The sequence below is a fragment of the Pseudophryne corroboree genome, chromosome 2, assembly GCF_028390025.1.
Source record: "Pseudophryne corroboree isolate aPseCor3 chromosome 2, aPseCor3.hap2, whole genome shotgun sequence".
Classification (NCBI taxonomy): Eukaryota; Metazoa; Chordata; class Amphibia; order Anura; family Myobatrachidae; genus Pseudophryne; species Pseudophryne corroboree.
The window spans coordinates 93,150,530-93,165,562 of NC_086445.1; the positions used below are offsets into that span (position 1 = coordinate 93,150,530).

A 15,033-nucleotide genomic window follows, 5' to 3' on the forward strand; every position below is an offset into this window, starting at 1 on the left:
CCTGCTGCCCGGGAAGCTGCCAGGCAGTTCAAGGGAGACGTATGTGCGACGTCTCCCCTTCCCTGGAGATGAGTAAGACTCCTGTGTAAGCGGTACAGCGGCTTTGGACGCAACCGCTTTCAGTGACACCCGTTTGTCTGCTAAGCCACCCCCGTTACCTACCAGTTACGCCCACTACAATCCACACAATGTGTCCATATCTGTAGAGTGTGAGTGGCAACAATCGGGACGCACGTGCACAGCAACTTGGATGTCTGCGTTGTCGGCCAGTTGCGTGCGTCATTGCCACACTGCGTTCACTGACTGCGTGCGACATCGCCTGTGTCCACCTCTGATTGCGTACGTCATCGCCCTTGTCCACCTAATTGCATGCGACATCACCACTGCGTCCACCACTGATTGCGTGCAACATCGCCACTGCGTCCACCACTGACTACTTGCGACGTCGTCACTGCATCCACTTATTGCGTGATATCAACACGGTGTCTACCTCTGATTGCGTGCAGCATCGCCACCACTGATTGCGTGCAATATTGCCATCTTATGGTGGTGGGCATAAGTTATCCATAGCTACAGTGGGGTGGGCTTCTGTGCATTTGGGGCCTCTAAATGCCACTCAGGGACCAGGTGACACAGTAGCAGAGGGCGCACTCCAGCATTTAGTTACTTTTATCACTATAATTTACCACTATCGCTATAATTAAGTACTGTGCGTGTTTAATGAAGTGTTTGTCTGAGATTTGAATAATTAGCAATGAGACATGAGCAACCACGGCAACGGGTGGTCTGCTTACTTACATCACCCCCTCCCGCACAGCAGTAAGTACACAGACAGCAGAGTGCGGGGAGGGCCGGGTCACACTGACAGTATGTACATTAGTCAATGCAGGCACACAAAGTACATGCTGTAGCCGAGACGTATGTACTACATAAGGTAACTGCAAGCCACTGCGTGGCGTGCCGCCGCCAGATTTAGCACTAGCAGCATATCATCACGTGACAGCTTCCTATATTCCTCGCTCTACGCTAGTGGGTGTGGCCTCCCCGGGCTCGGACATGACGTCAGATGGTGGGCGGTACCTCGTCGTGCCTGGCAACCCAAGCAGCCCGGCTCCCCGGCAACAAGATGGAGAGAACACACTGACAGGTACCTGGCACCGGGGCCGGCTGACCGGGGATACGCGACTACCGGGGAACGCTGCCATAGCATGGGCTGCTGGGGGTACTCCACCTACTGATCCCAGCACAGTGCCACAGCTGTGTGCCTCTCTGTAGTTATTACCCCTCTGTAGTTACCCCACTACCCACCTTATGTCCTGCAGCCATTGATTATAATTACCTATATAATATCCCACTGCTCTATAAATCACCTATATACTATCCCACTGCTCTATACTCTCCTATATATTATCCCACTGCTCTATAGTCACCCATATATTATCCCACTGCTCTGTCGTCACCCATATATTATCCCACTGCTCTATACATTTTCCCATTGCTCTATAGTCCCCTATATATTATCCCACTGCTCTATATTCTCCTATAATCCCACTGCTCTGTAATCATATATTATACCACTGCGCTATAATTACCTGTATATTATCTTACTATCCTATAGACACTCTCCTGATCTGTCACCCACACATTCTCACTGCAGCCTACACATATCACCCCTGACCGCCGGTCACATAACTACATCCCATATCACTGACCCGCCTGCTGTACCCCAGTAACACCCTGTACCCCAGTGACCTGCACCTGACTCATTACTGTCACCTGTAGCGCAGTCATTGTTACTACAGATTACCCACTGTATATATTCCTTGGACAATTACACTTGGCAGACCCTACACAGTCCTTATACCCCACACCCCGTCACATTGGCAGGTCTCTTGTGTGTGCCATAGCCCCATGTTACCTTTGTCTCTCTGATAAATGCTGTCACACCTTAACGTCATGTACGCTCATTAGCACGTCCACTATGACACTTCATTAGCGCTCCTGCCATTCCCCCTTCCCCCAGCACATCACTGACACCAATTACCACATAGCGGCATTATTACCTTTACGTTGAGCTGACGTCGTCACTGGTGTTTCTCTGACTTTTCCAATTATCTCCCCATTTAACGTTTTATTGACCCACCCAACTGCTGAATTCCACCTGTTACTTTGCTTTATCTGCAATGTATCAGCCTCACTTACCTGCACTTTAACCTTTAGTAACCTCAGTGCCCTGCACTGTAACCTTATATACCTCAAGCCACATTGACATACACACAATCTGCTGACCTGTGACCGTCTCAGCCACTTAAACTCTTTCCTGGAGTTGGTATAATGCCTGTGACTGTGGAAGAGGTGATATAACTTTACACCCCACTCGTTGGCTGTTGAAAGAGATAAGTATGCCGAACCATCGGACCAGATCCTACTCGTATCCTTTTCTGAGGCAAACTGAAAATAAATACCCAGAAATATCATTGGTATTGGTATGTTATGATAATATCTATCTATCTATCTATCTATCTATCTATCTATCTATCTATCATTACCCTAGAGCAGGCATGTCCAAACTGTGGCCCTCCAGCTGTTGAGAAACTACACATCCCAGCATGCCCTGACAGCTCTACACATCCCAGCATGCCCTGACACATTCTCTGACAGCAAAACGGTGTCAGGGCATGCTGGGATATGTAGTTTCACAACAGCTGGAGGGCCGCAGTTTGGACATGCCTGCCCTAGAGCTTTATAGTTTTGTCAGTTTGCATTTATCTCCCCATTGGGGTACACAGTGCGTCCCATTGAAAGTAAAGGGAGGAATTCAAATGTTCACGCGCCCCCTATCTCCCATCTAAAGTGATAAGGTGCGATATTCAAATGGCCCCCGTTATCACGCTGATCGCGCCCAGTACAGTCGGGTTTAGGAGTGCAAAGCACCTAAACCCGACTAAACTAATGGTCGCGATCGTGAAGAGACCAGTTTGGGCGCCCAAATGGGTGTCTTTACGCGCATTTCACCTCGCTAACCATTTATGCAAGCTGGAATGAACTTGTCGCGCCCATCGGCAGTAACATTAGAATACTGCCGGCGGGAGGGGAAGATGGACATTTGAATCTGGCCCAAAGAAGGAGATCGGTTATGTGAAGACTCTTGAGACTTTTCCTGCCTCCCGCTTAAATCTTTCACAAGCTTCTCCAAAGAGTAGAGCATAGGAGAGCACCTTGCAGTGCACTGGATTCTCCCTCTGCAAATAAATGCAAAGACATGGGGGTAATTCAGACCTGATCGCTAGGCTGCGTTTTCGTACAGCGGGCGATCAGGTCTAAACTGCGTATGCACCGCAGTGCGCAGGCGCGTCGTGTGGGTACAAAGCGGATTGCTGCTCAGCGATGGGTTTGTGCAAAGAATCCATTTGCACGGGCGTTCGCAAGGAGATTGACAGGAAGAAGGCGTTTGTGGGTGGTAGCTGACCGTTTTCAGGGAATGTTTTGAAAAACGCAGGCGTGTCCAAGTGTTTGTAAGGACGGTTCCTGACGTCAATTCCGGTCCCGGACAGGCTGATGTGATTCCTGGGCTGCGCAGAGACTGCACAAGATCTGTTTGTACAGCTCGGCTACACATTTATTCGCACACTTGCACAGCTAAAATACACTCCCCTGTAGGCGGCGACTATCTGATCGCAGCAGTGCAAAAATCGCCTGCTATGTGTGTTGCACATTTGCACGTCCAGGGGCTCATTCCGAGTTGCACGCTGTTTGCATTGACGGGCAGCTAAAGTAGTCCGATTTACTACCTTAAATGAATGCGAGTGTCTGATCAACTAATGCGGGGGTTTGTGCATGTGCAAACGGGAACGAGTGCTGCCCATTGCTGCAATCATCATGCATTAGATTCAGGACCACAATACTCCCACAAGACCGGGTGGTTACATGTGATTGCATTCTCACCACCCGGTTCACGTTGTGAAACACCCTATTTCACAGAACAACAGATCCAGCCAAACTGCATCCAGTAGTATGGACATATGCAAAGAAGTGTAAATGAATTAATATCTGCGCCTGCGCTTTGGACAAAAAAATCATCCTCTACCTCTGTGGACATAGATCTCTGTGACACCACTCTTCCGCCTCTCCGGTCATAAGTATAGAGGTGGTCACAATACGTATGACTCTGTATAGCTGCATTTTCAGGGAAAGTGACATAAGCAAGATACCCTCCACATACAGGCGTAGGATCAGCTCTGCATCAGCACCATAAACACAGGTCCGGCTCTGTTTGTAAGTGCAGTTATGCATGTGACTTTGGGGGATATTTACTAAGCAGTGATAAGAGTGTGTAAGTGAGCCAGTGGAGAACTTACCCCATCAACCAATCAGCAGCTCTGTATCATTTTATAGTATGCAAATTATAGATGTTACTTCAGTGCTGATTGGTTGCCATGGGCAACCTCTCCATTGGCTCACTTCTCCGCTCTTATCACTGCTTAGTACATGTCCCCCTTTATGTAGATGTTACTGGTCTAGGAGTAAATCCTTAACCTTGTTTTATCACAAGAAATCTTAAAACCCAGCTGGAATTTGATGTAGAAGAAGAACGGCAAGCTCTGCTGGAAGATCAAAAGATATTTAGACAACGTGCTCAGAAAGTGTCGGTGGAGACAAATCGGCGAAGAAAGTGAGTTGTACTTATTTATTTTTGATTAACAAAGCATTGCGGTCTCTCTTATTATCATGTCATTTTGCTAAACATTTATAAACATAGGAGGTAATGTTCTAATGCAGAGTATAGTATAAGCCTGCACCTCAAGTTGTACAAGTGCACCTAGATGTCTGGTGGAGGGTCAGACTCTTGCACACGTGAAGCTGAAGGAATTGGTCAGAGGTAGGGAGTTCTTTGTAATCTCTGGGGTAGGGATGGACATCTGATGCCCACCATCAAATGATGGCTGGGCCTCCGCCATCAAATCTTCGATGTGATGGTAACTAACCAACGCATCAAAAGAATTTGATAGGAAACAATTCATGTGATTTGCGCTTGCACAAAACCTCTGCAGCGTGGCCGGCTGGGGATGGAACTTGGGGCCAGAGTAAACATCGGAACACCATCAAATGTTTACCATTAAATGGCGGCAAACATCGGAATGCTGCTATCGAATGGTAAATACACATCACATAAAAAAACAGAGATGGTTTCAAACCATCCCGTTTCGATGTCCATCTTTACTCTGGTGCACCTAGTTTTGCAGAGTGTGATCATTGAAATGAGATAATGGAAGGACATGGGGCCTAATTCTGAGTTGATCGCAGCAGCAAATTTGTTAGCAGTTGGGCAAAACCATGGGCACTGCAGGGGGGGCAGATGTAACATGTGCAGAGAGAGTTAGATTTGGGTGGGGTGTATTCAAACTGAAATCTAAATTGCAGTGTAAAAATAAAGCAGCCAGTATTTACCTTGCTCAGAAACAATATAACCCACCCAAATCTAATACTCTGCACATGTTACATCTGCCTCCCCTGCAGTGCACATGGTTTTCCCAATTGCTAACAAACTTGCTGCTGCAATCAACTCAGAATTACCCCCATGGAGCATTGCCACAGACGGGTCATTCATTTTTCAAACCAACTTCTGAATTTGACACCACTCTGAGCTTACTTTATGTGTTGCCCTTTACCTTTGATTTGGTCTTATTTTGTTCCTCTATATTGTATCTGTATGAACTAAATTTGCAACTGTATAGATACCATTGTTTATTATTGTACAGTATTTATTAATCTTTCATCTATTATTATTATTATTTATTAAAATGCATTTATTTCTTTTTTTTTTACTGAAGAAATTTTTATTAGAGAATTTTTTACATTACAGGACATACATAACGTTATGTAAACAAAAATAAAGCAATGATACTGTAGCTGCATGTCCGATAATCATTCTATGTATTTGTAAAGTAGTATTAATACTTAAATTAAGATCTTAAGAGTTGGAAGTAAAGAAGAAGTGCGGAAAATGAGTAAGAGAAGAGATAGGTAAAGAGTATAGTGCAAAATAGGGGGGATGTTGACCATCGGTCGTTCAGGGACCCTGTAGGAGGGCTGCGCATATTTCTTTGTATTTTGGTTAAACAGTATGTAAACTTAAATATAAAAGTAAATAAAATAAAAATTGGGAAAAATGGGTTATGCATCATCTATTGCCCGCCAAGGCGTTCCGGGGGGTAGAGCCAGATGAGTAATACTCTAACCACGGTAACCATTTCAGTAGAGGAGATTGGGGAGCTAGAGAATATTTAATGCTCATAGTTTCCATTTCACAATTGTGCTGTATTGACGTTACAATTTTGGATAAGCGTGGGGGGTCTGATCTTTTCCAATACTGCGCAATTGCGGCCCTGGCAGCTATGAGAATATGGCCTATCACATAAGAGTATTCAGGGGGTATATGAGGAGGAAAGTACTGTAGAAAGACAATTTCGGGGCGGAGGGGGAGGGTAACCTTTGTGATCTTTTCAATTAGCCCAAAGATCTCTATCCACAATGGTCTGATAACTGGGCATGTCCAAAATATGTGGGTTAGAGTGCCCTCTGATCCACATTGCCTCCAACAAAATTTAGAGGAATCTGGCCAGATCCTATGGAGTCTATCAGGAGTATGATATAGACCATGTATCAGTTTGAACATCATTTCAGTGTGGTTGATGCACCTAGACATTTTAAAGATGTTCATAAAAATATTTTCCCAATCTTGGTCAGTCAGAGAGATATTAAACTCCGCCTCCCACCGTGTTTGAACATGTAGTTTCTTGTCATTGAGTGGGGAGAGGAGTGTAACATACCACCGAGATATACTACCTTTGTGCTGTATGGAGGAAAGGTTACTTAAAATATATGGGGGTGGGGTTGGTGGGATGAGAGGGTTTGGCATATTTGCCCCAGTCCAATGTCTGATACGTAAGTACTTGTAAAAATCCTTTGTTGGTATCAGATATTGGGTTTGTAGTTGTTGAAAGGTTTTCAGCTCTGATTTATCATACAAATCTTTGATCTGTCTAACCCCTAACTCCTGCCAGTTCCGTATTGGTAGGTCTGGGAGTATTTTGGAAATTGCTAAAATGGATAAGTGCGTAGAGGGAAGCGGGCAGTCGTCCAGGTTGTTAACTAGTCTGTCCCAGACCTTAAGAGAGTTAGCTATACTCCTTATAAGTTTGGTAGACGGGGGTCTATGAGATGGTTTGACCCAGATTAAATCTGGGAGAGGGAATCCTGTGCACATATTACTTTCTATATTCACCCATGGTTTTATGGGGTCAGTCTGGAGCCAGTCCTTTATCTGATCAAGTAAACATGCATGCTGATATAGCTCAAGGTTAGGAAATGCAAGACCCCCCTTATTTTTGGATCTAAAGAGACGGTTTCTAGCTATCCTGGGTTTTTTGCCCTTCCATATAAAAGTAGACATGACAGCATAAAATTTGTTAAGGAGAGTAAGCGGTACTAAGTAAGGTATGGCTCTAAAGAGGTAAAGGATTTTAGGGAGGAGCATCATTTTAATTGATGAAAGGCGCCCCAGCCATGAGATTTCGTAGTTCGTCCACTGTTTGGTGAGGGTACGGAATTGGGCCAAGAGAGGAAGGTAGTTACACTCCACCGTAGGATGAGAACTGGAAGGAATCTTAATCCCAAGGTATTGGATGGAAGAGTCCTGCCAGGCGTAGGGATATGTAGATTGTAGAGATTGGAGTGGGATTGGTTCAATATCAAATGCCAATGCCTCTGTTTTAGCCGTATTCAGTTTATAGTAGGAGATTTTGGAGTAGTCTTGCAAGATATCGTGAATAGCTGGGAGGGAAATTTCAGGTTTAGTTACGAACAACAAGACGTCATCTGCAAACAGGCAAATCTTGTGTTGTGTGGGACCTATGTAGACTCCGCTAACTAGGGTGGACGCTCTAATTTTCTCTGCTAGGGGTTCTATGGCTAAAATGAAAATTAATGGTGACAGTGGGCATCCCTGGCGAGTGCCGTTGGTGATGGGGAAAGTATCGGATAGGAACCCGTTACTAAAAACGTGTGCTGAGGGGTACATATATAGGCGTAGGACGTTCTGTAAGAATTGTCCCGTGAACCCAAACCTGGCAAGAACTTCTGACATGTATGCCCAGTGAATCCTGTCGAAAGCTTTCTCCGCATCTAGTGAAAGCAACAATAAGGGCTCCCTCGACATGGAGCGGGCCTCTAGAAGGGAGAAGACTCTCCTGGTATTGTCAGAGGCTTGGCGTCCTATAGTGAAGCCCGCTTGATCTTGTTGAACCAATGCGGGAATCAGCGGGTTCAGTCTATTTGCAAGTAGTTTGGCATACATCTTTATATCTGTGTTCAAAAGTGCTATGGGTCTATAGTTTGCGCAGATGGATGGGTTCTTGCCTGGTTTGAGAATCGTTATCACCCGTGCTTCCAACATTTCTCTAGGAAAAGGGTTAGAGGAAGCATCATTGTACAGATTAAGGAGGAGTGGGGAGAGTGAGTCTTGAAATGTGATGTAAAAGAGATTAATGAACCCGTCCGGCCCAGGGGCTTTGTCTTTTTTAAGGGCTTTCAGGGAAGACTGAATTTCTCTCTCAGTCCAGGGTGTACAAAGTGTGGAGGCATCCTCGGGGGAAATGGAAGGTAGGTTAATGGAGTCTAGAAAAGACCGTATAAGCTGCAAGGAAGGTTGCGGGGTTAGTGGGTCCTGTTTGAGGTTATATAGCTTCCTATAATAGGAGGCAAATTGGTTTGCAATGTCTTTAGGGTTCAGTGACGGCGGTCCGTCTGAGTTTGTCAAGTATTTAATTCTATTGATAATATTTTTCCCTCTGAGTTTCCGCGCCAATAATTTACTCGCCCTATTGCCTAATGTATAGTATTTCTGCTTTAGGTTAGAGAGAGCTCTTTGTACGTGTAAGAAGTAAAGACTGTTTAGTTTCTTCTTTGCTTCAGTTAGAGACGTTAGGGTGACATCATCGGTAGGGGATTGTTTATGTTTGGTTTCTAGCGTCGTCACCTCCAGCTCATATGCCAACTGGACTTCCCGGTCTCGACGTGCTATATGAGCTGAAGCATGGATAGCTGCACCTCGCAGGACTGCTTTAAGAGCACACCAATGATTGGAGATGGAGGTATCTGCGGGACTGTTTGTGGCTAAATAGGAAGACAAGGCCTCTCGTAATATAGAGACTCCGTCCTCATCTTTCAAAATGTAGTCCCGTAGTCTCCAGGGGCGTGGTGCTGGGGTATGTGTTTTGTATGACCAAGTCCAAAGTAATGGCGCGTGGTCTGACCATGATATCGGCAGTATTTTGACATTGGGAATTGATTGTAATGTCCATTTATCCGTCAGGAGCAAATCGATCCTAGAATAGGATCTGTGCACTGCCGAATAAAATGTATAGTCTCTGGCCCCTATGTTCCTGATTCTCCAAGCATCATATAGGTCAAATTCGGCTAGTAGGTGTGAAAAGGAGGAAGCCAGTGCTTTGGCTGCGTTAGCGGACTGTTTGTCGAGTTTCGAGGATTTATCAAGATTGGGGTCAGGGGCTAGGTTAAAGTCACCCATCAGGAAAACCGCTCCCTTCTTGACACTGTATAGCTTTTGAAAGAAGGATTTCAGGAATCTGGGTTGGTTAGAATTAGGGGCATATAGGGAGACCAACGTTACATGTTTGGTTCGTAACTTCCCCACTAGAATCAGGTATCTACCATTTCCATCTACCCATTTATTTTCCAATTGGAAAGAGCACGATTTATGGAAGAGGATAGCGACACCGTTCCTCTTGAACGGCCCGCAAGAGGTATAGTGAACCGGGTAGTTGGTATTGGAGAACTGAGGGGGGGAGTGTAGTGGGAAGTGGGATTCTTGTATAGCTACTATATCTGCTTTTTGATCTGTAAAGTATTTTAGGGCCAGACGCCTCTTATTAGGTGAATTAAGCCCCTTAACATTAAGACTTAGAAAGGTGGCCATGAGGGAGGGTATGAGGGGGTGATATATAGCATGGCTAAAAGCGTCAGTGACTCATGCATCCATTTTTCATGCATATCGGCACAGTCCTGTAAGATTAAAATATAGTCAACATCAGAAGAGAAAAGAATATGGGGGTAGAGGACAGAACAAGAGAAAAAACATGGAAAAAAAACAGAAATGGCATCCATAAAGGAGCCAGATATCCCGTCACAAGGGTATCGTGACGGACAGGTGTGGGTGGGTGGCATACCAGCCAACTTTTCCCACCGTCGCCTCCAAACCAGAACATGTTTAACATATAATCATCAATCACAATACTGGATATGGTAAATAAAAGAAAAAAAACTAAACAAGTGTAGGTCATCCTAGGATTATAGGAAATGGCGTTTGCTGTCTATTTAAAGCATAGACAGGTCTACTTCTATCTAAGTTTAAACAAAAACATCGAAACATCCGACTCAAAGTATTGGCTATAGTATAATGAAATATAGCTACTAATGAGCCTGCATGGGAAAAAACAAAACCTGAGTAGTAATTATCATATGGTTGTTATATGGGTATTCCCAAGTGTTTCTCAGCCCGGGGCTAGTGTCCAGTCTTGGGCAATCCGTTTCGGTGATGTAGCTGGGGGGACAGGCTGCATGTCGAGAGGAATGTCCCATTTTTCCAGAGTTTTAGCTCCCTCCTCTGGTGTGTTGATGACGGTGGTTATGCCATTACGTAGCACGATCAGTTTAGTGGGGAAACCCCACTTATATTGAACCGTAGCTTTACGTAAAGCTGATGTAATGTTGAAGAATGATCGCCTTTTGGCCATGGTCGCTGGAGACAGGTCCTGGAAAAGTTGGAGAGAGCCCAGGCAAGTCGCCGTAGTTGAAGCGGGCAGTGCTGCTCGTAGAATCTTTTCCTTAGTGTGAAAAAAATGAACCCTGAGAAGTGTGTCCCGGGAGGCCTGAGCTGGTGCTTGTCTAGACTTCGGGAGTCTATGAATCCTGTCAATCAGGAGGTCAGGTAGTGGGACGTCAGGTATCAATTTGTGGAAAAGATCTGTGGCGTATCCATATAAGTCAGCATTTTGAACATCATCAGGAATGCCTCTTATCTTTATATTATTCCTACGTGAGCGGTCCTCCAAATCTGTAGTTTTGTCTCGGATGATAGCGACCTCGTCTAGGAGAGCGTCATGTGCAGAAATCAGGTCATTATGTGATGTTACTAGCTCCTCCATCTTGTGTTCGATATGATCTGTCCTGTCACCGATTTCAGAAATATCAGCGCGGAGGGCTTGTATATTGGATCTAAGCTCAGATGTAATGTCTGACTTGAAAGAGGCTAGCAGGGAGTGGATTGATCGTAGCGTGACCGGGCCATCTAAGGAGTCCATCTCAGCTTGTGCGGCATGGGCCGTGTTGCTTAATATTAATGAAGTTGCTTGAGATGTTTGAGCCAAATTCGGCGAGGAAAGTGTTGTATGAGTCTTCTTCTTACCGGAGGAGGAGGACCCAAAGAAATTCACTTGTGAAGCAGATTTAGACCCCTTCGATTTCTTTGGAGGCATGTCGAGATGTCCCTGGAGGGATTAGTAGATCATATAGGTAAAGAGAGGATGACCGTGGTGAGTGGTTATTCAGGCAGGAAGCGACGGCGGGGCAGTCATGTTGTTAGAAGGGCATCATCTTCATAGGGGAGTTCGCACCCTATATATTGTATTGGTTAGCGGCGGGTGTATGCCTGCGTGCTCCTGTAAAATCAAGCGATATGCACTTGAGAGTCGAGCAGGGCCATAGGGCGTTTACTTCTTTCCTGGTCCCGTGATTCCTGGTTCCCAGCCCGGGCCAGCCGGCGGTCAGGGTCTTCCGTGAAGAGGTTCAGGGATAACCAGGGAGACTCTGTGTATTTTGTGTGCTGCTGATATTCACCCTCTGGGGGAGGGAGGCTGTGGCTGCAACTCTGGGTGTCAGGTGGCGATATCCACAGCCACCCGGTATTTCCAGGGGGTTCAGTGCAGGTAAAGGCTGGTGGATAACTTAATAAAATGTGCCCAGTATTAGGGTGATTTCACCTTGGCCTGCCGAATTCTCGTTCCGGTCCCGGAACTCGTGACTGGGCCTCCTCAAAACTTTAATCCCCGGTCTGTGCGTGTGGGGAGCCGAGGCCTTGCCAATTGGGCCTGCGTCGTGGGCTGTAGTATCTGGGTGCTAGCGGGTGGCAGTGCGAGAGGTGCCTCGGGCGCCGCAGGGCCGCCGGATAGCGAGGGACTAGCAAACTATTCAAAGCTTACCAGCCGTCGCCTCCGTCCGGACCGCGGGTACCCAGGGCCTCCGTCTCCGTCTTCACTTCACTGACGTGCAGGTCTGAGGGGTTGCCGTCTCCGTGTCCCGTCTGTGTCTCCTTCGTGTCCCGCTGTCTCCCGCTCCAGGTAGATACAGTATCTGCCTTCTAGCTCCCTGGTGTGGGCAAAACACTCGGCCGAGTGTCGGATCTGGGAGGGGGGGATTACTACTCCAGTCCCCGGCTTCACAGAGAGGGGTAGGCCGCAACCTGCAGTGACCCTTAAAAGGGTCCCCCGGCTCCGCAGTCGCTACCCCTCGATGAGGTGGGTCCAGGCAGGGCTACAGTGTGATAAGAGGCCGGTGTTATGGCTAAATAAGCGGCTTTAGAGGTCTCTATAGGAAGGGTTTTCAGGAGCTCTTGTAAAACCCTTCTGCTCAGTTTGCTGGCCAGGCCACACCCCAAAATGCATTTATTTCATAAAGATAACGCACTCCCTGTGGTTGCAAATGATGCGACCATGCCCGGCAACTCGTGAAGCCATAAGTAATACATCTTAGCACTTGCCAATACCAAGATGAGTAGTTCTTCTCTGAACTTTATTCACCATAATAAAATAAGTTAGAATTTGTCACAGCATGCAAGAAAGTATACTGACATTTGGGGTAAAGTGGGGCGGTCTTATACCCAGCACTACGCAGCCTCTAGGATGTATAGTATCAGTGATGTACAGATGGAGATGCACTAATCTGAGGCAGCTCCATCGCATGCGTGCACTCCCGGCGTGACCAGGCGATCCGTCCGCCTAGTCACGCTGGGAGTGCACAGAGACGCTCCCATTCTGAGCATCTCCATCCGGGCCCGCTGACGGAGATGCTCTCCATTCAAGTGAGACTAGCGTGGCTCCATCTGTATAATAAAGAACTGGGTCAACCTATTATGGGTCTTTGGCAGAAGCAATGAAACCATCCACAAGATATCTGCACATATCTCATCAGGCTCATCAGTCACGTCCTCTTACCATCAGGCACTCTGAGGTATGGGGCCACATACTGGGATCACAACCGCCCTATTGATGTGCCACTTTTAAACAGCTCTGCCACACAATGCCCGTCCACTGCCTACATACATTTTCCTTTAGCGATCTGGAACAAGTTGAAAATGCCAATTATGTAGGACTGAAACATGTACATAAAAAGCTAAAAATAGCTGCCTAACGGACCATGTGGCAGATGTATTAACCTGGAAAAGGCATAAGGAAGTGATAAACCAGTGATATGTGCAAAGTGATAAAGGCATCAGCCAATTAGCTCCAATATGTAAATTAACAGTTAGGAGGTGATTGGCTGGTGTGTTTATCACCTTGCACATATCACTGGTTTATCACTTCCTTATGCCTTCTCCAGGTTAATACATCTGCCCCCATGTTTTCAACACATGGTTTATAAGGTGGTGGTATATAAACAGGTCAGTGTGTGTCTGTGTATGATATATATATATATTCCTCTAACGTCCTAGTGGATGCTGGGAACTCCGTAAGGACCATGGGGAATAGCGGGCTCCGAAGGAGGCTGGGCACTCTAGAAAGATCTTAGACTACCTGGTGTGCACTGGCTCCTCCCACTATGACCCTCCTCCAAGCCTCAGTTAGATTTCGTGCCCGGCCGAGGTTGGATGCACACTAGGGGCTCTCCTGAGCTCTTAGAAAGTTATAGTCTTAGAATTTGTTCTTTTCAGTGAGACCTGCTGGCAACAGGCTCACTGCAGCGAGGGACTAAGGGGAGAAGAAGCGAACTCGCCTGCTTGCAGCCGGATTGGGCTTCTTAGGCTACTGGACACCATTAGCTCCAGAGGGATCGACCGCAGGCCCAGCCTTGATGTTCGGTCCCGGAGCCGCGCCGCCGTCCCCCTTACAGAGCCAGAAGCAAGAAGATGGTCCGGAAAATCGGCGGCATGAAGACTCAGTCTTCACCAAGGTAGCGCACAGCACTGCAGCTGTGCGCCATTGCTCCTCTCACACACTTCATACTCCGGTCACTGAGGGTGCAGGGCGCTGGGGGGGGGGCGCCCTGAGGCAGCAATAAAAACACCTTGGCTGGCAAAAATACCTCAATATATAGCCCCAGGGGCTATATATGAGGTAAATACCCCTGCCAGAAGTCCATAAAAAACGGGAGAATAGGCCGCGAAAAAGGGGCGGAGCCTATCTCCTCAGCACACTGGCGCCATTTTCCCTCACAGCTCCGTTGGAGGGAAGCTCCCTGGCTCTCCCCTGCAGTCTACAAGGGTTAAAAAAAGAGAGAGGGGGCACTAAATTTAGGCGCAGTATACATTATATATATATAGATATAAAGCTATAGGGGACATAACTCAGTTAGTCCCTGCAGTATATAGCGCTCTGGTGTGTGCTGGCATACTCTCACTCTGTCCCCCCAAAGGGCTTTTGTGGGTCCTGTCCTCGTTTAGAGCATTCCCTGTGTGTCTGCGGTGTGTCGGTACGGCTGTGTCGACATGTTGAATGAGGAGGCTTATATGGTGACGGAACAGAGGCCGATATATGTGATGTCGCCCCCTGTGGGGCCGACACCAGAGTGGATAGAGAGGTAAAAGGTATTAACCGACAGTGTCAACTCCTTACATAAAAGGGTGGATGACGTAACAGCTGTGGGACAGCCGGCTTCGCAGCCCGCGCCTGCCCAGGCGTCTCAAAGGCCATCAGGGGCTCAAAAACGCCCGCTCTCTCAGATGGCAGACACAGATGTCGA

General features: G+C 46.8%; 1 protein-coding gene across 1 annotated transcript in view; it reads left to right on the top strand.

The window, feature by feature from the left end:
- The first annotated feature begins 1,021 nt into the window (after positions 1-1,021).
- The window catches only part of CEP126 (centrosomal protein 126), a 140,425-nt gene continuing 126,413 nt past the window's right edge, over positions 1,022-15,033 (top strand). The window contains exons 1-2 of the mRNA XM_063951512.1: positions 1,022-2,431; positions 4,553-4,672. Coding sequence (XP_063807582.1) covers positions 2,403-2,431; positions 4,553-4,672 — 149 coding nt within the window. The 5' untranslated portion in view covers positions 1,022-2,402. The remainder of the gene's footprint in view (positions 2,432-4,552; positions 4,673-15,033) is intronic.